The 27,244-nt window shown below is 36.0% G+C and overlaps 1 protein-coding gene across 2 annotated transcripts in view; it reads right to left on the bottom strand.

The window, feature by feature from the left end:
• LOC147073309 (peripheral plasma membrane protein CASK-like) overlaps positions 1-27,244 on the bottom strand; it is a 686,848-nt gene that overhangs the window by 404,406 nt on the left and 255,198 nt on the right. For both annotated transcript variants that reach the window (XM_085945407.1, XM_085945406.1), the window contains exons 6-8: positions 10,723-10,898; positions 9,469-9,591; positions 8,494-8,686 (exon numbers count right to left, since the gene is read on the bottom strand). In XM_085945407.1, coding sequence (XP_085801533.1) covers positions 8,494-8,686; positions 9,469-9,591; positions 10,723-10,898 — 492 coding nt within the window. The remainder of the gene's footprint in view (positions 1-8,493; positions 8,687-9,468; positions 9,592-10,722; positions 10,899-27,244) is intronic.

Below are 27,244 nucleotides of genomic sequence, written 5' to 3'. Positions count from 1 at the left end.
TTAAGATCGAGTGTGGTGCGAACCGGGTTGGTTTGAAGAGATCTATGTTCGTGTTGAAAAATAATATTTTACTTTATGTATAAACCTCTACATAACACCTTTTCTGAAAAATCGTACATACGACATACTGGCTCTGAACTACAGCATACTACTACAAATTGTTGGCGTTCATTACTACCAAAAGTTTCACGTTGAAGAAGTAGAAGTATCAGGCACGTGGAGGCCCGAGATTCTGACAGGCTTCGTGGCTCCCTTTTCAAAAATTGCCTACCGATAAGTGCCGCGCCGTTAAGTGTAACGAATACACTAGAGTTATGTTGCCAGGATGTTGTATACGTTGTTTTATTATTTGATTGAGTTTTTGTACTCAAACTGTGAAAATACGTTAATATTATGATGAAGCGAACCCTTTATGTTAATCTGCTTGGTAAAAAATCTCCACTGAATTAACCTTTAATTCTATTATAGCCAGGCGACGGCACTAAATGACGAGTTGTGATGGTAGTCGTCCCATTCACCACTCAACTTCGAATGCAGTGCGATAACCTGTTCGCAGTAAATGAAGATTTTTGAAATCATTATTTTCTACAGACAATAATTATCATGCTGCATTCGAAGTATAAGCTATAACTAGCAGTGCAATCGAAATTCCCAGTTTCCTGCCGCAACCTGACTATAGAGAACCTTGGTTAACCCCATTTGCGGTAATTTACCCCACGTTTAATATAAATGATTATCAAATGATTTAATTATTATTTAATTGACATGGGTCGGTGGTAAAGAGACCTAGGCTATTATAATATAAACGACTTGAGAGCTTTTGCGAAATTGTTTTATGGGAAAATAAATTATTATTTATTGAAAATAAAGCGATGAAAATGGAAATAAGACTTGTCGTAAATCTGTCATATTTTCATGAAAAGAAAATCGCCTGAGGTGAATCCCAGACGGAGGTCAGTCGGTTGACAAAAAGTAAGGTAGCGAATCATCACATAATAAAATATAGCCATGCCTTTCATATTCCGAAATTTTGAATATAGAACGACTATTTTCATCCCCTAAATAAAGGCTGATTTCGCCCTTGGCTGACAGGTTATATTAAAGTACTTATTTAAATATAGTCGTACGGGAATAATAAATGTAGGTATCATTTTTCTGCAGGTAGACTCACGGTTGAGTACCTAACCCACAGACCGTCCGTCTCTGAAACTGTAGACGTGAGTTCTAATCACATATTTGGCAAACATTTGCATGCATTTTATTAATGAATTTTATTTATTGATTCAGATCATAGGCCAAATGGGCATGGCGAATTACTAACCAAAAAAATTGTTATTCATCGTGATAATATACTTCACCATAATATGGTGATATAATATATTATATCCAGCGGTAATTAGCAGTAATTTTCTCGCAAGACTCAGAAGACCTCCAAAGCAGAATGCAGGAACTCGCTGAAGTAAGCAACAAAGTAGGTTTGAAAATAAATGTAACAAAGACGAAAGTCATGTCCAACTGCTTTGCAGGCCAAAAAGAGATCCTCATCAATGGCACTCAGCTCGAACAGGTGAAAAGCTACATCTATCTGGGACAACAAGTGTCTATAGATGGATGTATATTTGATGAAATCGTTCACAGAGTAAAGCTAGGCTAGAGTGCTTTTGGCCGCCTGAATAATATCTTCAAAAGTGACCTTCCACTGTGCCTAAAGCGCAAAGTGTTCAACCAGTGTGTGCTTCCCGTGATCACATATGCGTGTGAAACATGGACCCTAAGTAAAAGAGAGATCCAGAAACTTAGAGTAGCACAACGTGGTATGAAGAGGTGCATGCTGGGCATAACACGAAAGGACAAAAAGAGGAATGAGTGGATAAGGAAGCAGACAAGGGTTTGCGATGTAATAGAGTTTATTAAAAGCCTTAAATGGAGATGGGCTGGACACATAGCTCGAAGAAAAGACAATCGTTGGACAAATCTAGTCATCCAGTGGTATCCAAGAAGTACAAAACGTCCGCAAGGTAGACCTAGAGGCCGCTGGATCGATGAAATGATAAAGTTCTGCGGAAATAGGTGGCAACGCAATTCACAAGACCGAGAGAAGTGGAAGCAGCTTGAAGAGGCCTTCGTCCAGCAGTGGATAGATTCAGGCTGATGATGATGATGATATCCAGCGGGGTTTAAGGCATCCTTGCGGTCGTTTCGTGCCCTTTGGGTTCTACTGTATGATGACATTTGTCCAGCCGATGTCCACTCACCCTTGATGAGATGTGCCATTTCATCTGCTTGATGACCTCTATCACATCGCGTATATTCTTGTCTGCTTCCTTTTCAATTGGTTTCTTTTGTGGTGTTTTTGCGTATTGCCCACCATACTTTCTATGCCACGTTGCGCTACTAGTATTTTTTTTTCGATTTCTCTTACATTAAGAACCAATTCACATGTCAACACTGGTAGCACACATTGGTTGAATACTTTACGCCATGGTTTCCCAAACTATGGGCCGCGAGCGAATATTGAGTGGGCCCTCGCCACTGTATACATGAATTTAAAAAAATGGGAAGTGATAAATTTGATATTTCATTCAGCTATTTATAATTCCTAAAAATTGAAATAAACTTAAGTTACGGAAAATATTGTGATAAAATAATAATAATTTGAATTGCCAATGCACTACAGATGGCAGCGCAGTGGACAAAGACAAGACTTACCAACTAATATGTCAACAAAAGCAAGTGAAGAACTCATTGATTTATCAGAAGATACGTCACTGAAAAATAGTTTCAATCGTAAACAGTTAACGAAACTCTGGCTCTCAGTTGCTGATAATTATCCTTGCCTGTTCGATGAAGCTATGAAAGTCCTCCTCCTCTTTACTACCTCATATCTATGTGAGGTCGGATTTTCGGCTATGGCTAACATTAAAACTAAATACCGAAATAAATTGGATATATCAAACTCACTGCGATTAAAAGTAACTAAAGTTGAAGTTGATGCTAAAACTGTAATGAAGAAAAATAAGAAACAAATACATCCTTCCCATTGAAATAACTTTGTAAAAAAACCTTGCAGGTGTAGGTGTTTAAGTAATATTTTTTTTATTTAAGTTGTGTTTGTTATTTCAACAGTCTTTCATTCATATTGGTAACACTTATGAAAAAAAAATTAAATTTCAATTAGAACAAATAAGACAGCATTAAGTAGTTCCACGACTCGCCACTAGAGAATCTGAGCATTACCAATATGTATGCCCTCTTTTCTCTAAGATAGCTAAGAGGTGGGTCCCAAGATGGGTTGGAGCCCAGTCAACTTTGGGAACCACTGCTTTACGCTTATGTTACCATTGAAGATCACTTTTGAAGATACTATTAGAGCGCCCAAATGTACTCCATGCCATTGGTTCTACGACCAATCTCGTCATACATACATACTACCGTCAATAATTGACATTTATAATCCAAGATATACTTATGTAGTTATTGACTCTGTCGATTTGAGTACCTACCATTAATGAGGATCTCTTTTGGTTCTGCAAAGCAGTTTATCATTATTTATAATATATTCGAAACATTTAACTTTAAACCTACATTGTGAGTCGTTGGCAAATACAACAATATCATCAGCTAAGCACGGGTTACTGAACTATTCGCATTCAAATATAATTTAACGACCTCCCAGTCAAATCGTCTGAATAAATCTTCCAGAGTAGCGGTAAATAATTTGGGTGAGATTGCGTCGCCTTGTCGGACACGCTTGCAAATAGGAAATGTACAAGACGGCTTCCTACCAACATAATATATGCAATTTTAATTTAATTAATCCTAGTTACCTATTATTAAATTCATTCCGCCATACACAGTTTTCATTGGAAGTATTTGAGATTCCTGAAGCCCGGTATACGGTTTGAAAATAGTACCATGAATAAAATTATTCTGACGAAAATGAGTTTTTGTCAAAAATTGACCTTCATCCAACTTTCGTTACGGTGCGAATAATGTATTTTATTTTAAATAATAAAATTTATAATAATAATATAATTTAGTTGGGCCAATTATGGTCGCCCTCGCCCCTATATTTTCCTCCTACCTCAAATCCTTATTATTATCGCAAACTCAGTTACAGGTCATCAGTCGACAGTGATTGAAAAACATTTAGTTACCTCAAGACAACGAGCGTACCTAGGCTTGTTACAGCTAAACCGTTGTTAATATAGTCATTCATCAACCGTGCGCTTATAAACACTTATAACCTAAACTATTTTTGACTGCATCAGGCGACCCAATAAACAATACGGAGCCAGTATCAACAGCATAAAAGGTCAGTGCCTGGCATCCTTAAAATAACCCCCCCCCCCCCAGCATCCGAATCATTCCGTCACAAAATTACAGTCCACTATAAAAAGCTCAGCCATACTTTATTAAATGTCTTTTGTAAAACTGTAGAGTAATTTATTTCCGATTATTCGTGTTAATATGGCAGTTAAATCATGTAAATTATCATGTTACATTTCATTGTGACATGTCTACATCTTCTTCAATGCAACTTTTTATAATAAATACCGTTAGACACATCCTTGTTGATAATGCGTGTCAACCCTGCATAAACAATAACCGTTATAAGAAATAAACCAATAAAAAATCTTCCCGCTTGTTGTGGATGATGCAATAATCTATACGTGGAGAGGGTCAGGACCAAGCTACTGTTTCCGCCCACGAAATATGTCACTCCGTAATTAGTATCGAAGCAGCAGCCCTATGTTCTAACTAGTGATATCAAGTCACCCGACGACATGACGTAATTGATACGTCAGCCAATACACGCTCGAGGCAAGCCGCCCAACACACACTGCTCACCAAAGAAATTATTACGCTGAAACACCTATTTGTGTATGGGGACAATGAATAACGCCAGCATTTGACTAGCGTTATTTTCTCGAATGCTATTATCATTCCGGTAGTATGTCACAATGATATCGTATGACGTCATGTCGACCGGGCGACTACAACTCGTAAGTTCTAACATAAGGCCCCAGATCGGATGTCTCCCGGATAATTGTAAATAACAGTTCTACGCCATTTTGACGAATCCCTTTCGGACAAGGGATAAGTTTAGCAAATCAGAGTTTCCAGCCAAGCTGAGAGTATGCAGAATTCAACCTACATTAAAGTTAAGTAACAATTAGACTATTAGACACCGTGCCAATAAAACATATTTCATCGTAGCATTAATTTTCATTTCTGTACCATTTGTAAAGTTTAAATGTTGTAATTGTGTTGTATTATTAAACAATCACATTTTTAACAAATCTATGCTGTGTTTTATTTCATTTTTCATTTCTATTTGTAAAATAGGTATACACTTTCTAAAGGCACCCAAATATAATATATTTCTATAACAATCAAGGTTACAATGGGTATTTATTAAAGTTAATTACAGAATGGGGCATTCTTTGAGGAAAGTTCAAGTTCACCGAAAGCCGAGTTGAGCGCTTTGAGATTAAAAAGTACTAAGTATTTATTTCATGTTATATGGATAAACTAGCTGACATTTCGTTTTAAGTATATTACAATTCATTGCAAATTTAACACACATAAACTTTTATATTCAAAAATCTTCATATAACAAAAGCTAATGCAATATAAAACTGTTTTTTTTAAATAAATTATACAGTATCCAACACTTCAACTCCTAGTTCATTCTCCTCTTAAGAAATTCATATTTTCTTCGCGCAATTGAACTGAAGCACAGAGCCTACTTCCAGCTATTAAATGCATTATATAATATCCCAGAGGGAAGTGCACGGCTCTAATTGGGTTCTAGTTTGTCTAGTTAGTTCTCGTTCGCTGTGATAGAAATCTCCAACACTAATGAAAATTTATACTTTCATCAGATTCAACACGTTCCATTAATTAATACTTGTCCCAGGCGGACTTTGGAGGCTTTCACACACACTGTTAAGAAACTATAAGGCATTTTGAAAACAGATTGGTATTAAAACTTTAACTTTAACTAGCAGTAGAAAAGGATTCTATATTAATCGACTATTTTTCAAAAAAATTCTTGGCTTCCCGCCCTTTTTCAAATGTAATCTTTTAATTAACTACTTCTTATATTCAACGAATAATTCACAACATTTTAAGAATGTACCATTCTCATTATTGAACATACATAATTCTGAAAACACTGAAAATATAGCCAATAGAAAAAATCTTTTTTGAAAAAAGTAAGACACCTGGCAGGAAACGAACCTGCGTCTCTTGGGTATCACCCTCTGTGCATTACAACTATGCTACGACTAAAGTTGGGTATTTCCCGAGAAAATCTCAATCTAGTGATTCGGGATGAAATTTTAAATTCTCGAGATTCGGGATTTCCAGAAAAGAATTCTCGAGATATTGGGAAATTTAAAAAAAAAACTGTAAAAATCCTAAAATCCTAAAATAGTGTAAAAATAGACAAATTCCAAAAAAATATGATTTTTTTTATTTATGTAAGAAGACAAACAAAATAGAAGAAGGGAAACAATAATAATTCAAAACATTACGTATTAAAATAGAATTTCAAAAACACAGACTGTCAATCGCTGCATCTAACAATCGCGTACGTTTTTGAGACAAAAAATTTCCTGATGTTGCAAAAATTGCGCTCATTTTGAGTCGACGTTGGCTTAATTGTGTTAAATGCCCCGATCAGTTTTTGAACTTTTGTGTTTTCTGTCCATTTTTTTCATTTAGAAAATCGTTTTTTCAATTAATATTTGATAGTAAAGAAATCCCGAATCCCGCGGAAAGATTTTCGAGATCCGGTATTTCCCGAAATGTTAAAAATTTCAATTCTCGAGATTCGGGAATGAAAATCTTGAAAATTTCTCGAGATTTCCCGTCGGGAAAATCCCGAAACCCAACTCTAGCTACGACTGCCATGCTTAATGGCGACAAATTTTAATTATTGGCCTTTTAATACCTGCAATAAGCGCTCTTCAAATTGAGTTACGGTAGGCGATCGGTTTTTGTATTCTAAATTAAAGTATTTATTACTTTAATTACTAGCCGACGTCACGGATCACTCCAATATTTTCTGTTGTAACTTACTTAAACTTGCTAATAATAATTTTAATTAACTATTTCTTTTATTCAACAAATAATTCAGAAGATTTTAAGAATGTACCATTCTAATACTTTTTTTAAAAAGATTTTTTCTATTGGCTATATTTTCTCATGGGTGTTATCAGAATTTTCTGTTATCTATTATTTAGAATTAATAAAGAAAGTCTCAGAATTGTGTTTTGTTTCAAAAATAAATACTATACCACAGTAGTACCTACATAGTATAGCAGAGTTTGGCCATTTTCAGTTTCTTGATTCTTGAATAAACGTGACGGGCTTGAATCCGACCCATTAAATGAACACCATTTTTTCATCGTATAAATATATATTATATAAAGCGAATACTGTAAGAATATTGGTGAAACTCCACGAAATGGCTACGGATTCACGACCGGAAGCAGGTCGTGTTTCATTTCTCATCATCATCCGCTTTGACTCCAAAATACTAAAATTAATACCACTTGACTGCAGTGGCAAAGGGTGGAGGTAGGCTGTTAAGATCCGACATAAATAATGCACCTTAAGCTCTGTTAGTCATACGTATTTGTTTTTATTGAATAAAGTCCGACCTGGTCTTGAACAGCTCTTCCCTTTCCGTACACATTTTAGGATATTCCCAGAGGATGTGGTTTGCATCCTGTATTTCTCCGCCACATGGACATCTTGAACGGGTAACTACACCAAGTTTAAAGAGCTTGCTAGCTCAATTACTACAATGATTTGAGTTTCCTCGTCTCCACCCGGCATGTATTATATGCAACTGTGGTTTGTGCACGGCCGCCTTCCATGACGCTATAAACGTGTCATAATGAAAAGATTTTAGTACCACACATTCTTGTCCCGAAGCGATGCTGCACGGGACTGATGTAGCAACCATGCACCTTAGTACTTGAAGAAAGAGTTTTCGAAAATAAAAAGAATCTTGACTTGCTCTGCCGTTATTTATCATTAATGACATGAAGAAGTGTCCTCTGTACCCGTGTACTGAAACTCTGCCGAAACAGAAGAGTCAGGAGTTGAAAGTGATTAATCAAATGAGGATCGGAATTATTCCGTCCTCCATATGACGCAGCAAATTTTTCGAATGGCTCAAAGCTGGCCTTGATTGATATCAAATCGGCGTGGCCAATCGGGCCCGTGTGTGGACGGATCCTGGCAAACAGCTTCGCTCGGTCGGATGCCATCAACGGGCAGTCCCAGAAGACGTGTTCAGCGTATTGATGGTCGTGCCCGCAGTTAAAATTATAAATTATCGAAAAAATATCTCAAATTGCAAGCTACTTATTTTTCCGGTAGGTGCCTCTTTATTAACATACAATGATAGAATTAGGTATACCAAAATCTTTGTAAACAAAATAACTTCAGATATAGATTTGTATATTTATTTACCTGAAGATGTCGCCTCGTCGTCTCCGTAGTCGGAGAATCCATCGCTGGGCTCCCGATCGGGGTCGTCGCAGTCAGACCATCGGGGGCTGGCTACCGCTGCCAGCACGGCCCCTCGCAACTTGCGACGGGAGTTGAACTTCTTCAACTCTTCGACAGTGTCTCCGAGGTGGATACGCATTTGCTTGTCTCGGTCCTAATCACGAAAAAACGAAAATTTCAATAAATGTATGTTACATTAATTTACTGAATATCACTATGAGAGAATTCTCATACTCTCTTCCACCACCTAGGCTTCAAAATTTCAAAATCTAGAAACTGAAAATATTGTTTAATTTTGTTTTTTGCTATTGTGTTATTACTAAGTTGCAAACTAAATGCAGTCATGAAATATTGTATGAAATCAGTATCTATGTGGGTGAAATTACTTCTTTTAAAAACATAGTAAGAGACAATATACTTTCCTCATTAAAACAACATATAAATTAGCAAGTGCCATAAAACATGCAAAATTATTAAAAATCATAATTTTATGTTAATATATTTAGAAAATACATCACATACAATACATTCTGACTTTTAAAATTATTGTTGGTCAAGGTACTTGAATATGTTTTTTGATCTTCCTGAACATTTTGTGTTGAAACAGTTACTAAGGTTTTGAAATTGGACAGCCGACCCATCATACCATTTTAGACATATCTCGTGGTGCAACAAACGATAACCATGTATGCACATAAGGGAGAAGGTGTTTTGGGTCTGAACCCCTCTCCCCTCACCCCCCACACGAACGGGAAAAAATATTGATGTGAATGGAAAACCACTTCCTTTCCATTGTCAGTACCCCAAGACTAAGGACATTGACCCGAATGTCGACGTGTCAATTCGAGTGTATTTTGTCTGTATTGAGTGTGCGTCAGTGTCCGCGATGGGCGAATTGCAAAATCGGTTACATCAAGGTAGTAATTTAACTCTTACCCTAAGCCACCTATGGTTGAGCACTTCTTGTATGGTGATTCTATGGGAATGATCCACTGTCAACATTCTCTGGACTAGATCTTTTGCTGCGTCACTGATGCACTCCCACTGCGGTGCGTCAAACTGTCAGAAATAATCACATTAGAGAAACGTCACATGAGATAATATGTTGCATACTAAATTTAATACAAAATGCATTTAACAATTCCCAATATTCTTGTAAAAATCGATTTGTACAACACTAGTGATATCTAGTGATAGATTCACAAAACATTCAATCTTATTAAACAATTTAAGTACTGAAAAATTGCCTTTAAAAGTTTTCTAATTAATTAATTCGCAGGTGTCTAAAAACAACAAGAAGAAAACTAATTATTTTCAAAATCCATTCTATCCGGTCCATTCCATTTTATAACGTATTTTTATAAGTTTGTCTTTGAATTTTAATTGTTTTTTTTTTAAATTAGAAATGTACAGTGAACTGTTTTTAATTATTTCAGATTTCCAAATTCGCTGCTAGATGTATCCTTTTATATGATATATTATATTCGTGGGGTTACTACCAAAAGTTGATTAGTCGATAATTTAGGTATTTAGAGTTAACAACAGATTATATGTATATAATGTATTCTAGAAGAAGAAAATCAAGGTCGTGCAAATAAATAGATCATGCACATAAAGCCAGCGCTCGAAATGGAAAAGTTTACGAACCTGAGCGCTCGACAAATTTTCTGAAGATATTTACATAGTCATCAAATCGTATGTGTATTTTATAAAAATAAGTGTGTCCGATTTTCTATTCTATGGCCTATCTAGCTCACATGGTCAACATATTTTTTCCACGAGACGGAGCGATAATTTTACAAATTTCACGAGCCGGAACGGCGCTCCGGTGCGTTCCGTTCCATTTAGAGCCCTGCATAAAGCACAAAAAATTACCATTATACTTGATATTAGAGAGCATGTCAAACTTTCAAATTGCAATTAGGTACTCCATAACATGATTTCGAGACATACCATCATTTGGCAGGAGTTATCAGATTTTATGACAATCTCGAAACCACGTTTCGATGACACAGATCATCAAGATTATACCCAACCTCTGATAAGAAAGGAAATAAAGAAGACGTAAAATCTCATCGTCTTATTTTTCTACGGGAGGTAGTATAACATATTCCTGGTAATCTGCATCTGTTAAGTTTTTACGACGAAGATAATATGAAAATAATTAGTAATAAAAATTATCATTGTTACCTTCAATCTTCCTCGGCATATGCTCTCAAAGAGTCTATCTCTGGTACCATTGAAGGGCAGGGCTCCACTTAAGAGTACGTGAAGAAGCACTCCTGCTGACCAGACATCCACTGGCTTACCGTACAGCTGGTTTGAGACCACCTCAGGAGCCATGTAGTGAGGGGTTCCTATCCGACCTAATCAGGATAGTTAACATTGTCAATAATAATATTATACTACACTATAATTTACAAGTGTTCCGCATATAATTATTACATGATTATAAAAAATATATTAATAACTTAACTGTTTGCTTTTCTTCTAATTTTAGAAGTTCTATCAAGAAATAAGACATTGTTTTCTACTTGCCAATATTTGAAGAGAATGGAAACTGTCGTTTTTGTTTTCAAATATTTTTTTTTTATATTTGTTTAACACGACTACTTGAATCAGAATAAATGTATAATAATTACTTACTACAAAATCAAAACTATTAATTGACTTAGTAATTTCATTATAATGCATTTGTCTGCTATGCGATCATCTTATTATTACAAAGCAAAATGCATAGTATAATGACGAAATGTAAAAACATACACAAGTAAAATCACTGCCATTAAATTTGATGGACTATGCTGCGATGATCGCACAAATAAAATCGCCACTTAATATAGGTATATAAATAATTATAAAAAAGTATTCTTAACCTAAGTTAAAAATATTTTTTATCCATTAATTGCATTTTAACATTCAAAAATGGTGAAATAATGTCATGCAACATACAATTAAATAACATTTCAGTCATTCAGAACAATAAAGCATATGTCATGCATACAACATTATTATAAACTAGGTGAAAAGCTCATCCAAGGTGTCCGAAAAAATATCTAAATTTTTGTCAATTATTAGAAATTTTATACCGGCATCTAAAATTTACGAACGTTCCACATATAAAATTAAATAAGAATATTATTTTTTGGCTGTCATTTATCATTAGTAGATATCTATAGTACTCGTATTTTCGTCTGAAATATACTGTCTACTAGTCTGTATACTTGAAGCTCTCCGTGCGTCATATTCCTAGTCAGCGGCAATTTTCTTTGACGCAAATGACGCAATCGATTCGTCAGAAAATTTTAAAGGGTCATCGAAACGGTTCAAACTAGTTATACAAATATTAAATTATACTTATTACTTACTCACAAATTTATTTGGAAATATTAGCGAAAGCATAAGTTTCAACTAACACTCAAGGGGCCCATAACACTCAAACACATATGGACTTGTACACTGTATCATAATAATGATTAATATATTTAGCTAAAGTATGAGATTCTTAGAATGATATAAGTACATTATTTTTATTATACGTAAATGAGTTTAAATTATTCATATAAAAAAATACTTGCAATTTATGTTATCTATTTTTTTTTGTAGATAGCCTCAAAATTAGTCAGTGTGTCGGGCCTCTATGTCCTTAAACCCGCTACTGTTTCTAATACTTTAATTGCGTATAGCAAAATCCACTCCCTATTCTCACTGCTTACTCTGAGATGAAAATGAAAAATAAATCACGTCGGCCTTTCAAAGTTTTCCTACTGATGTAAGCAAAAATAATTATAAGATAAAAAGAGCTTTTTACATACAACTTTTTTAAATTTTCTGTTGAATCATATAAACTTGACTTGACTAGCTTAAACGATTAAAAAATGTACTTAGATAGAAATACTGAATAATGAAATGTAATTTCATATCGATTTCCTTAGTAACGCGCGTATATATTATTTATTAATAATTTAGTTGCTAGGACCCCCTAGCAACCAATAATGGTATCGAAATAAATTTTCATACAAAACAGAATTAACTAAAAATTAATTCAATTCTACTTAAAGATGGCTAAAGGTATTCAAAAAAATGCATTGGCATCGTGTTCTGATATATTATAAAAGTTTCAAATGTCTAGCTAGTCGGAAAGTTAGTTAAAAATCGATTGCAAGATTTGTACCGGACAAATAAGAATACGACCTTAGAAAAACGTTGTAAAATAAACGGTCATTATATATTATATTATTACTATGTGAATATCCAATATATTTTATATTCCGAATACCAGAAAAGCCTTGTACCTATATTGTATTGTTATGGAATCTTCAAACTGTGTTATGTGCCTTTCGGAAAGTTATTCGCCTGTACAAACATAAGCTCAGAATGATTCGGGGATCAAGCAATCAGAACTAACAATGCATTATTCAGGTGAATTGGCAAGAATCCTCTGTAAGACCGCTTCCTCTATCCGCAGGGGAAATTGTGTATTTTAATGCCCCTTAATTGGAGATACGGATAAATTAGTAGTTTGCTCACCAATATGGTGCTGAAGTTGTACGTCATAATATACCTATTGTTTTACCTTTATTGGCTAGTAGAAATATCGAGCGTAATACCTAGGTCAGGGTTTGTGAACCTTTTTACGTAGGCGAGCCAAAATTTCTCAAATATTATTTTTCGACTATCCGAGCCGAGCAGTTTTTCATGGAGAAAAGATGATTTTAAAGAATTCTTTTAAAAATATGATATTCTGAATATAACTAATAAAACAAAGCATACATATAGCTTTATCACTTTTTATGCCAAAAATTTCCGTACACCAATTTTGAAATTGTCCCTGAAACTGGCCAGAATTACTACTATAATCTACACCACCTTTTTGTTTCCTATTTTGTACAGCCTTTTTTGTGGCTGGAAATGTTGTTTTTTTTGTTATTTTATTGCTTAGTTTGTTTTTTTACGCATAAATTGACACCAAAATTGATACGATCGGATCAGGAATTCTCTCGCTACAGTGATCTCAAGCATTGTAAATCGATTAAAATCAGAGGCTCGTGGCACGACTTCCCCGTCGCCTGATGAGGTTAGTGCGATAATATTATATCTGACGCATAAAGCCTAAGGATCGACTAATCCAATTATATATTTCTATTAAACGTAATGCTTATTTCAATCTGTCATATATTGTTATTGTAGGTATTTATTGTTATTAAAATATGTTTTTAGTGTGTATTCGATACAGTGCAATAATCTAATGGGTTGAGCGAACGAGTCACAACTTGGGTTACCAATTGTTCTGATTTGGCCGGGATCGTTCCAAAATTTTGTCCCGGAATTTCCCGAAGAAAAATCGACTTGCATCATGAACACAAAGCCATAACATTCCGTATATTTTTTTGTCGGAAGACCGAAAAAAGCTATCGACTTTCATTCTGGAAGCAATACAGTAAACATTTCGGAAAAAATTGCCAGAAAGAAATCAAAAAAGTTCATTTTTACCGGAATTCAGCAAAAAAAATAATCAATAATTTCTTTAATGTGTCATAAAATCGAATAACCCTATCTGAGATTAATCAGTAATTCCGTTATATAATCAAATTTATTGGTTAATTCTTTATTAAAATGTCCAATTTCATTGTGCATTGATGAATTCCACTAAATTAAATATATAAAAACATACACTCTCATCGAAATCAAGGTTTTAAAATTAAAATGAGAATTACTGCAAAAAATTCAAACGCCATTATCTTGGAACAAAGTTTTATGAGTTGTTCCCCTATTAAACTAGGGTATCGATGTATATAAAATGATATGTTGCTAAGACAGTCCACATCGTACATATTTTTAATCAAAAAAAACATTTCACAAGACCACGTGACGCTACTTCTGATGAAACAGGAAATCCAACAAATATGGCCACACTTGCTTATTTTGACAGTACAGTTTTCCGCATCAAAATTTCAATTAAACCATGGTGGTTTTACAAACAAATGTGGGTAAACCCGATATAAAACCATTGGCTGAAAACCACTTTGTAGTTATCAGTCGATATCTCATAGGCTGCATATCGTTTTATACTAACACGCTGACCAATGGATGGCTCCAAATGCTTTACAAACTATCGAAAAATGTGTACATATTATGAAATCTATGTGAATTTAGCTAACGGCCTATCCTAACAAATGTATTTGCTCATACTATTATAATACGTGTTTAACAAAATCAAACTATTAATAGTATATTATAATTACGATAACTATGTTCAACGAAATTGCTTCGGGTGTTGATATATTCCACCTACATGAGAATGAATTTAGGTGGACGTTGTTTTATAAATTCTTAAAACAGGGTCTGCTTAACTCATCCGGAGTACTTCCTTGTACCTATCTAATTTATCTACTCATCTATCTCTTTTTTTATGTAATACTGTTATATTTATATATCTTTGTTTCTAAATGTCATGTTGTGAACGTCTTAAACTTATAATTTGCAATGTCCAAAATATATTAAAAAATAAATAAATTGAAATAAAATGAAATTATATTATATTAGGTACTGTATTAACATACTAGGTAAAATAAGTTTATTGTGATTAACTTGCCACCAACAAAATGTTAATGTTTTAGTAACTACGCTTTTAACATAAATCGTTTTATAGCGATCGAGTGTGTTCTCATGCTTCCTTTAAAATAATGTGTTTCAAACTTCTTTATATTTATAAAAACTAAATAGTTTTGTAAACTGGCTGCTTTAATAATTATTATTTCCTGTGTACGTCTCAATGGCAAAGGGTGGGGGTAGACTGTTAAGATGCGACATAAAAGGTGCACACTAAACTTTGTCAGTCATACGTTTTTGTTTTTATTGAACTAATACTACTATTCACAGATGGTATCATTTAGTTTTTAAAAATCAACTTAATCCTGCCTAACCAAACCATAATAGATTTAGTAAGCTATGACCGATCCGACAAAATAGTGCACACATTTTTATTCATGCATATTTCTGTTCGTTGAATTAATAATACCTTCTAAATATTACACGTCATGATGTAGGTTGTTTTTTTTTTTAATTAATTAAGCCCAGTCCAAACCAAACCATAATAAATTAGATATATTATTCTATCTATAAAATATGAAAAATAATGGATGGTTTAATGGCATTCTATTGGATATTTTATAGATAGACGAGCATTTTTTTAATATTATTTATTATGGCTTTGTTTTCGGAGGGTTTAATTGAATTTTGAACACTATCTGTAAATTGTAGTCTTAGTTCAATAAAAACATATACCTACGTATGATTGATACAGTTTAGTGTGCAATATTTATGTATGATCTTAACAGCCTACCTCCACCCTTCGCCACTGGACTGGAGTATATGTTTTATAACTTTGCATTTTTTTTTCTCGTTCTACTACACTGAGATGCCTCTTTGCCTCGCATAAAAATGAAATCAAATGATATTCACTTGTATTAATATAATGTGTAGTAATAAATAAATAAATTAATGAATAGATGGTAATATTATAAGTAAACAAAAATAATATTTTTAGAATATATTACATCATTTTCATCCTAGAGCCGGAGTGCAAAGTTATGAAGTATAAATACTCCACGTCTGTTATTGGGACCATAATATTATTATAATCTAACTTAATTGCTATATTTATCGAGGATCTTGTTACATTTCATCGAACGGTGCTATTAATGGAAATTCATAAATTCAAAATGAAAATTAATTGAGTTAGCATTTACTTGGTAGAATTCCATTTTACAAGAAATGAAAATATAATTAATATTAAATTCTACAGGTTTTTAAAAAGGTTTTGTCGATAGCTATTTCGTTTGTAACATCATTATCAAGACTATTCAGATAGGACGTTTGCCTTTGCTTAAATACTATACGTATAGATAGAGGACAAAACCTTTTTAAAAACCTCTAGAATTTAATATTAATTATATTTTCAGTTCTTCAAAATAAAAAATTCTCCACTGCTTAACTTCAAGATGATTTTTTTTTTGTAAATTACAATGAGCAAAAATAATACGTTTTATGGTAATAGCCAGACGTATATTTTACAATGGGTACATAAATAGAAGAATAGAATTGGTTTTGAGGAATTGTTTGACCTAAGTGCCTTATCGCAAAAGCTATTTTCTTTAATGAAGCACTTTGTATGAAAACCAGAATTGAATATTCATCCTTACAACCCTTCTCTATAGGGACATCTTTTATTAGTTTGTAGTCATGGTTGTTAGGCACATTTTAATTATTTTATAAGAAAAACTATCCACAATAAAAAGCATTTCTCTGTAATATTTCACTATCCCATACAAATCATTTTATTACTGATTTTACATGTTTATTTAAGATTTATCTAAATGACAAAATCTTACAGAAGCCCCAGAGAATAGAGAGATAATATAGAATACAGAGAAAACATACCCGTTTTCTTCAGTGGCGTAGCTAGTATTAATAAATGACCCTTTTAAAACGTATGACTGAAGAAGTATTTGCCGAACACGTGCAAGATGGTTGAGTAATATTGAATGTGACCTCAAGACACTGGGAGTAAAATACTGGATAGACTGTCCAAAACAGGGATTCTTGGTGACGGAGGATACCTAAAAGGGCTGCAATGCCATATACCTACAAAAGATGACAATGTCATGCAAGTACTCATTCTCCTCTCTTCTTCTCTTTCTAAATATTATGTGTCATAATGATTCCCCGTAAGTTGTGTATGATATAATCGATACATCAAGAATAATTATTGCGTGTCATTAACATTGATATACTACTGGATGAATCATATGCTTTTTAAAATGACGCCCGATTTTCAGTGACTCGGCCAGTGTTAAAACTTACTGTTTTAATATCAGCGGACTTAACTCGATATAAGCTCACTTAATATTTGTCTCGAAAACGACCTGGCAATAATTATGAGTAAGCCCGATCTAGCTTGCATCTTACTCTAACTAATAATCAGCGCATGACGACTTGCTCTGTCCGCTCAGACATGAATTTTTGGTAGCTTGCAAGCTTTGGGTTGCAGACACCCTTAGGGTCACTATTCCAAAAACGGAAATTTAGTTTTACAGCCGGGGCAATACGGGTGAAATTCGGGAATCCATGTTAACGGTCTTAACGGATTATACCTACAAGGAAATATTATAAGTAGATATTCGTAATATCTTCTTTTGTGGTACATTTTTAAAATTACTCTTTTATGGGAACTCCTCATCTAGTAGTATATCAATGGTCATTAGTGAAACTTACAAACAATCAAAAAAATTCACAGTTCCGAGTATTGTATGTTTAATCTTTATAATACTTCATGAACGTATTATATCAACAAAGGTACCTATCGTATTTATTATATCTAAATAGGAATATTTAGTAAATATTCCTATTTCGAAGTTGGCTTGGGTTTAGGTCTATATTTTGAGTCCCACGTCATTTGAATAGTGGCCTTATGATGGATAGGATTCAAAAGACGTTTTTGAAACTCCTTTACTTGTGGCTGTATGGATACTATCCGTGGCTTTATCCGACTTTCTTTACGTATGCTTACATACTGTAGTCTGAACGCTACGAGATATCTTTAATATGTATTTGACCATGCATTTTTTCCGAATTATACTCGGGTGTGAATTAGAATACATTTTTGGTAGATCTGTGTGTCCCTGATAACTATCGGGAGCATCGGTTACTGCTATCTTAAGGTGCAGAACTAACCTGACAATGGTAATGCTAATTGGGTAGGCAATAACAGTGTTGAACCAAATTGCTTTAGATATTTATGTAGGTGGGTTTAGGTATACGTTGTTTTTTTATATATAATATACTTGCATAATATTCAAATAGGGTATTTTTAGCTCATTCGGTAAAGTTCCTATTACCTCATCATAATAATAATGTCATTTGGACTCCTTGTTCAACTCGTCCTCATTGCTAAACATACCCTTGTGAAAATAACTACGCCTCTGGTTTTCGTCTCTTTTTTTATATAAATAGTGTGAATACGGTCGCCTATTTCCAAAATTCATCTTGTCCATTTTGTTATGTTTTGAGATATTCACAAAAAACGAGTATGGAACCTCTTCACAGAAAAAATAAACATTTTTTTCTTTGGCCATTGGGCGGGTGCTTTTAATATTTTAACTACAGAGCTTTTCCAATCAAACACTTGAAAGTTTTGCGAAACATGATATACTTTCCCGCATTGAGCGATAGTTTCAATATACTCAATATGTAACAATGGAAGAGATGATATTAGAAAATTGCCACCAGACGGAAAAGATGCATTTTGAAATTGGATGATATTTTTTTCCAACCCATATTCAGTTAATTTTTGGTGAAAACTGGACAAGACAATTATTGGAAATAAGTGACTCGACTATGAATTCAAAATCATTACAATTTAATACACATTATATTACAATAATATTATGCAGATTTACACGGAATAAATATTTTATACAATTAATTAAAATTCCTCATTTTTTAATTCGTTGCATCTGTCATTGTTGCTAATTTAGATGTCAGTTATTTTTCCCTTGATAATGTCTCAAATCCCCCCCTCATCCTAATTTCAATTCAAATTACGTTGCAACGGCATGCCTTAATTAGGAGAAAAAAACCTTTTTTTAATTGTCCCAATTCTTTTTCTTAAGCTAGGAGACATTGGACTTTAAGAATTGTGTTTGGTATTATTTCTCAATAACGAGTTTGAAATGTAAAAATGGGGATTATACGATTTTTCTATTAAAGCATTTGATAACAATTCTACAACGATTTTAGTTTGGTTAAATAGATTGGTAACTAACACATACACTTAGAGTTGGGTATTTCCCGAGAAAATCACAATCTCAAGATTCGGGATTTCCCGAAATGATGAAATTTTGAATTCTCAAGATTCGGGATTTTCAGAAAAAAAATCTCAAGAATTCTCGAGAAACCGGGAAATTTAAAAAAAAACTTGTAAAAATCCTAAAATCTGCGTAAAAACAGACAAATTCCAAAAAAATATGATTTTTTTTTATTTATGTAAGAAGACAAACAAAATAGAAGTAGGAAAACAAAAATAATTTAAAACAGTACTTATTAAAATGGAATTTCAAAAAACACAGATTGTCAATTGCTGCGTCTGACAATGGCGTACGCTTTTGAAACACAAAATTCCCTGATGTTGCAAAAATTGCGCTCATTTTGATTCGACCTTGGCTTAATTGTGTTAAATGCCCCGATTAGTCCTTGAATTTTGTATTTTCTGTCCACTTTTTCCATGTAGAAAATAGTTTTTTCAATTAATATTTGATAATAAAGAAATCCCGAATCCCGAGATTTCCCGAAAGTTAAAAATTTCCATTCTCGAGATTCGGGATGGCTAATCCCGAAAATTTCTCGAGATTTCCTATCGGGAAATTCCCGAAACCCAACTCTACATACACTACTATAAATTAATAATATAATTTATGTGTCTGTAATTTCAAAATATTTCCTTTTTTATCGGCGTTTTAACTATTTCCATGATACCAAATCATCATACATAGTTTATTGTGTTGTCTATATTCTGTTTGTTCCGTTATTGTAGAAAAAATACGATATTTATATTGATAACCTTTTCACAGCTAATAGACTTTATTATGGGTTTCAATTTCACCTCAAAATCTTGAAAGGTTCTGAAGTTAAGATTATATCTTATAAAAATAACACAATAATAATTTATCACGAATATGTTAAGTGAGTATACTTATGCGATGATACCATACAATCATCGCAACCGAATTAAATGTGTACATTTAAATTAGGTTTTCCAATTAAATGGGGGTAAAAATCTACTAAGATTCATTAACAAACTCTCAAATACGGATCATCTACGGATGGAATATTTTTATATTCACTTTTATTTATTTTATTTTACGTATAAGTGACACACGAGAAATCTACTTTCGTCACTTAAATTTATTGACAGAAAATCAAGGAATTTAGCTGTCAGTCAGTTACTGGTGAAAAAAATTAAAATTAGTCTGTCTTTCTTCACCAGCAGACACCATTACTGTAATACCAAATATAAAGCTTGTTATTTAAAATTTTAAAAAACCAAGTGCACAAAAGTGTAATGTTTTTGAGTAAACAAACTCTTCTTCTTTGCCCATATCCGCCCCTTAACTGGAGCATATGGTCACCACGCGGCGCCTCCAAGAATCCCTGTCGCTCGCCAGTCTTCTTGCTTCGTTCCAGGTCAAACCAGCATCCCGTAGCTCCGCCGTATACACTCTGTAGATTGTATTTAGCGGCCTTCCAGGACGCCGGAATCCGGTCGGCTTGAAGAACAGGCAAGCCAGGTTAAAGTTCTCTTCTGGCATCCGCAGCACGTGGCCGAGCCAGGTCCAACGTCGCCTCTTCACTTTCAGCGTGATGAGAGGCTGCTTGGTACGTTCTCTTATCTCCTCGTTGCTCCTAAAGTCATACCACCGCACACCCAGTATTCGTCGCAAACATCTGTTTTCGAAGCTCAGTATACGGTTGCTCTGAGCCTTCGTAAGGTGCCATGATTCGCTACCGTAAAGCAGCACCGTCAGAATGCAAGCGTCGAATAGGCGGCATTTGGTTTTGACCGAGTACAATCGTGAGTCCCAGACATTTCGCATCGAGTTGAATGTTGCTCCAGCCATTCCCATTCGGATAGCGAGCTCTTTCTGCAAAATGCCATCTCCCGTGATGTGTACCCCCAGGTACTTGAAGCTGTCGACGCTCTCGATGCTCTGTCCATCGCTAATCAGAGGGAAATCTGGATCAGGACAGGTGCTATTGCACAAGACGTTGGTTTTCTTCGCGTTGATTTTCAAACCAACGCGAGAGGAGTTGTTATGCAACCTGTCGATTGTCTCTTGAATGCCCTCGATTGAGTTGTCGAATAGGACAGCATCATCGGCGTATTCCAGGTCGCATAGCTTCACCGTGGGGGTAACAGGTATGCCTCGGTCGGGTGGTATTGACTTCCGTAGTATGAAGTCAAAGAGAATGATAAAGAGAAACGGTGCAAGGACACAACCCTGTCTGACTCCGGTCGTGACCCCGAACCATTCCGTGACAGTGTCTCCAATTCTGACACAGCATTCGCTATTCTCGTGCAGGCTTTTGATTATGGCAATGATCTTGGGAGGGATCCCGTATGCTCCCAGTATCATCCAGAGGGAGGGGCGGTGCGGACTGTCGAAAGCCTTCTCATAATCCACAAAACAGCAGGCCATCGGACTGTTCAACTCATGGCTCTGCTGGAGAAGACATCGAAGGTTGTGGATTTGGTCTGCACACGCTCGACCAGGTAGAAACCCGGCTTGGTTTTTCCTGAGGACGTGCATTATTGGGTCCCTTATTCTCATCAAAATGATGTTTGCCAAAATCTTTCCCGGAACACTGAGTAGCGTAATGCCTCGGTAATTGTCGCAGCTTAGAGGGTCACCTTTTTTAAGAAGTGTGATGATTTCACCGTTCACCCAGTCCCTTGGGCAGCGCTCTTCTTCCCACACCTTTGTCATCAGATGAAACATAGGGTGCAGGATTGCGCTCAAGCTGTACTTGAGGAATTCAGGATGAATCCCGTCTCCCCCCGGTGCCTTTCCGTTCTTGAGCCTTTTCACAGCCGATTTTATCTCGGTGTGCGTGGGCGGGCAATCGGAAATGTCGGTCGCTCGGGGAATGTCCAAAAGTAAAGCTTCCGCAGATATGTCAAAGGGATCCAAGGGGGGTGGGCGGTTCAGCACTCCGCAGAAATGATTCTTCCAAATCTTCTTGACGCATTCTGCGTCAGACTCTATTGCTCCACTGGGACCACGAATGGCTCCGGGAGTCGGTGGTCGCCTGCCGCAGACTTCACGGGTGATTCGGAAGAGTTTCCTGGTGTCATTTCTGCTTGCTGCCTCCTCTGCCGCTTCAATTTGCCGGTTCATAAAATTGCGCTTGTCCAACCGCACGGATCGTTTGACTACCCTGTCTTGGGTCTGGTAGTCAGTCCGGCGGTCCTCGGTTCGGTCGGGGTCTCTCTCCTCGTCTCTCAGGGCTTTCAGCCTGGCTCGTTCACCAATTTCAACCCACGTTTCGTCAGACATCCACTTTGGCTGCTCACTCCTTCTGGTACCAAGGACGGTACGAGCCGACGACACAATCGCACTCTTTATGAGGCTCCAGTCCGCCTCAATGAGGTCGGATTCAGATTTGTGCCGCTCGTAGATACGATCTACACTATCTCGTACAGCAGTTTCGAAGTCGGTCCGAATTCTTCGGCGTCGGAGCTTCTCAACGTCAATTCGTTCGCACTTTGGAGGCCTCGCCTGGCGACTGAGTTTTACTCGGATGTTTCCAATAAGTAACTCATGATCGCTATGGATATCGGCGCCTCTGTAAGTACGCACGTCGAGAAGTTCCTTTCGGTGCTTCAAGCTGTATAAGAAGTGGTCAATCTGCGTCCTCGTGCGTCCATCAGGAGACGTCCACGTATATTTGTGAATGTCTTTGTGGGGAAAAACAGTGCCTCCGATTGCAAGCTCGTTCAGAGTGGCGAATTCTACGAGCCGCTCACCATTATCGTTGGGGTCACCGAGGCCGTGTCGTCCCATCACCGTGGGGCCAAGCACCGGGTCTGCTCCTACTCTCGCATTATAATCCCCCATTACAATCACGCGGTCTCTTCGGGGGATGGCGGAGACTGCCGCGTGGAGAGAATCGTAAAAAGCATCCTTTGTCTGCGCGTCGGCATCCTCAGTGGGGGCGTAGCACTGAAAGACGGTCAAGGAGCTACCAGGCGTCTTGAAGGAGGCACGTATCAGTCTCTCCGAGATTGGTTCCCATTTCACGAGGCAACGGGCCGCTCTCTTTGACATCAACACTGCCACTCCCTGGCGATGGTATTGCTCCTGACCTGAGTAGACAATAGAGTAACCCTCAATCAACTTTCTCCCGGCTCCTTTCCAGCGCACTTCGCTCAGCCCTAGGATGTCCACACCATAGGTGTGCATGATGCGTGTGGCGTGCAGGTCCTTTCCGGGGGTACGCAGGGTGCGAACATTATATGTCCCAATGCGCATACTCGAGTTGTTAGAGAGGATTACTCTACCTGTTTCATTGTCCATTTCCATGCAAGGTCGTCGTTTTACAGAGCCGGTTGTCGTCCGAGGCTGCTGTGTAGGTGTTTTGTTAATCTGTTTCGTTTAAGGAGGCAAGGTGATTAGCCCAGCGCTCCCGAGGCCTGAGCCACGAGGGCCCTGAAGGTCGGCTCGACCAGGTTTTTCTGTCGGGGATTTCCTTCCCTTAGCCAGAAGGCCAGTTTTATGGCGCCGGTCACTCGCCCTTCGCCCCCTGCTGTTAGCTACAGCGTACGCTGCATTGCCCGGAGGTCGCCACGGGGAGGCCAGCAGATGGGACTTGCTGGCAGTTTGGCATTTCCCAACTTTTGCTATGAACACATCTACTGGCGTCAATGTGTCCACTTGGGGCCGACCAGCCGTTGATAATAAATGTGTTGGTTACTAATCCAGATGAAAAAGATCAGTAATATAACAAATCTCCGACCATATCCGATACTAATAAGATCATTATGGGCCTCCACACACAGTGGAAGTCAGTGGAGGTTTGTATTAACAGATTTTGTTTTTACAAGAAATGTTTGTTAGCCATTTGCTCAACGTATTAGGTCCATACTCTGACTCATGAACAAATTGAAAAACAATATGTGTACTTGCCAGACCCAGGATTCAAATCTGGGACTCACGACGCAATAGGCTGACACTTAAGCCGCGCGGCCATCATGGGTTAGTTTTTTACTGGGATTATTTTTGTTTCTTTATTCCTCGTCCTATTAAAATGCTTCAATGTAATGTTTGAGACTTCCACGGTTGTTTTTTTTAACGTAATAGATTTTTGGGTTTTCACCGCATGTCTTCTTCCTTCTTTCTTCGACGTTTAGGGCTCGTGCAAAGGTCATTATCAATGATGAAGTGTAAGAATGTATGAAAGGAAGAGTGTATGAATGTAAAAGGAATGCGATTAGCTAAGAGCAAACGTTGCTCAGAGTAATATTGTGTCAATCGTTACGACCAGAGATACCGGATCGAATATTGGATTTTCTACCGATTGGTGAAGGAGGCCATCGCAATCCATATAAACCCTGAAAATATTAATCGGGATGATCGAATACAGTTAAAAACGTCATGGCTTCCAGCACTGTCAGCAAAATCCAATATTCGATCCGGCATCTCTGGTTACTCTCTTGCGCGCACACAGTCAGGACAGTACAAATCAATGACATCTTGACAGTGATGACCTGCCAAAAAGAATAGCCGGCCGCGTTGAGCACAATGAGCTACATGCGACAGCTGATGTATTTTTCAATAAAAAATATTGCATCGGCGCTATCTGTGGGATTACGTTAGCTCAGTCGCACATTGGCAATCGTCTCGACTGGGATATAGTCACAAATCAAAACTGTGTGAAACATTGCAACTGTCGGATGAAATTTGTTGTATACACCAGTTATTTTTTTCATATTAAATTGTTACAATCATGCTGTATGCGGCGGTATATTTATTTACATGTAATTTTTGAATACCAACAAAATTACATCGACAAATTCGGCGTATTGTAGTCGAAACGAGTTTGTATGTGCGACCGGGCTTGGTCGAATGCTGCGATGCGTTCCGTTTCAGGGTAGTTTATTCTTAAATTGTAAATTATATGTATAACAAACAACTCCAATATAAATTATTCTGGAATAATAACAATAACAACAATTAGTAATAAATGACTTAAATAAGTAATTCTACTAATAATGGAACTAAGAAACTAACTTCGGGAAACTTGCTTGTCAGCTTAGCAGCTTATCCCAATTAACAAGGCAATGAAACATTCACGTAAATCAAATAATCCTTTCCTACCGATCCAATAGCAAAACTCCATGACAATGATGTTATTATTTACAACTTAGGTCAATAAAATTCATGACAAAAACCGATATTACAATTATGTCTAAATTACACGAAACGACCTAAGACTGTAGACCGTCTGATGTGTTTATATCTAGATCGAAATAGAAACGTTTCTGTTCTTGATGGATATGTTCAGCGATTATCTGCAGTTAAGGCCTTGTTCAGATGGCGCGATTTGACTCGCGCATAAAAAGTCGCGCGCATTCTAGGTACATGTGACCTCATTGAACCATCCACATGTCATCGCCGCGTATCACTTCTCGCGCGCGGTCGAAGTACGGGTGACCTTATTGAACTGTCCACATGTCACCTGCACAAGCCCTATAGTGGATCGCCGCATGCTTGTTTTATCACGTTGACATTTTGTGTCATATTGTCACTCTGGGGTTATTCAATATTTAAACAAACACTATATTAAATAAAATATAGTAAACGTGCTACTTTTAAAACACACAATAGTTTGTGGTAATATATGCTAGTAATGCAATAAAAGATTAACTGTAACCTGCAAGTTGTCTGCAAGGCAACATTATATATTCTATGTATTAGCTACAATTGGTCACTATTAGATTCACAGCATGTTACCTCCTTATTCCGGCGTTTAAAAATAATTACAAAAAACTATCAAGCTTATTTGGGATAGCAAATAGAATATATTATCTTCGTCAACATCTTAGTATCTAGTAAAGCGAATAGTGACATAAAAAAAATTAAACGTCATTAAAATTGATAAAAATCTATGTATAAAACTGGTCAAAAGAATATAAAATAATTACTAGATAAAAACAACTTTTTTAAATTTTCTGTTGAATCATATAAACTTGACTTGACTAGCTTAAACGATCAAAAAAATTTGTACTTAATAGAAATACTGAATAATGAAATGTCATTTCATATTGATTTCCATAGTAACGCACGAATATATTATTTAATAATTTAGTTGCTAGGACCCCCTAACAACCAATAATGGTATCGAAATAACTTTTCATACAAAACAGAATTAACTAAAAATGAATTCAATTCTACTTAAAGATGCCTAAAAGAAAGAATGCATTGGCATCGTGTCCTGATATATTCTAAAAGTTTCAAATGTCTAGCTAGTCGGGAAGTTAGTTAAAAATCTATTGCAAGATTTGTACCGGATAAAGAACCACCGGATTAATAAGAATACGACCTAAGAAAGACGTTGTAAAAAAACATAGAAGAAACTGTATTTCAAACCAATACCCTCCATTACGAAAAACGTCGAGGCTATCAAATAAGTCGTTGTGCGTAATAGTAAGTTATTATTGATTTATAATTGACGATTGATCACATCCGGTGTAAGTCTACGAATCGTCGAAAAACAGGAATCGTTAACGTGGTTCCAGCAACTGTCAGTGGTAGTCTGCGGAGGATATTCCGTGCACCTTCACAAGTATCGATAATTTCAGTCTTGTCGAAAAAAAATGGGAGAAAGGTTAAGAAAAGAACCTATTTGGGATGAAATAATCCTAGTTTTCCTTTAAAACTATTAAATCTTGTAAGTTCTAATAAAAGGTCATATTTCTTCATACATTTTTTATAAATTTACCTATTTAATATTTTTGCTTCCATGATATTACATAATATTTGAAGCTTTTAATATGTTATATAAACGATATAATATATGTGCCTTTGGCGACTTTAAAATATTGCACCTTCCACAGGAAAAAGGGTGGCCGAATTCTGGTGTTGACTATAATTTT

Source organism: Rhyacophila brunnea, unplaced genomic scaffold (assembly GCF_057557595.1).
Source record: "Rhyacophila brunnea isolate RB1 unplaced genomic scaffold, BYU_Rbru_1.0 scaffold_18, whole genome shotgun sequence".
Lineage (NCBI taxonomy): Eukaryota > Metazoa > Arthropoda > Insecta > Trichoptera > Rhyacophilidae > Rhyacophila > Rhyacophila brunnea.
This window is presented reverse-complemented; position numbering and strand designations above follow the sequence as displayed.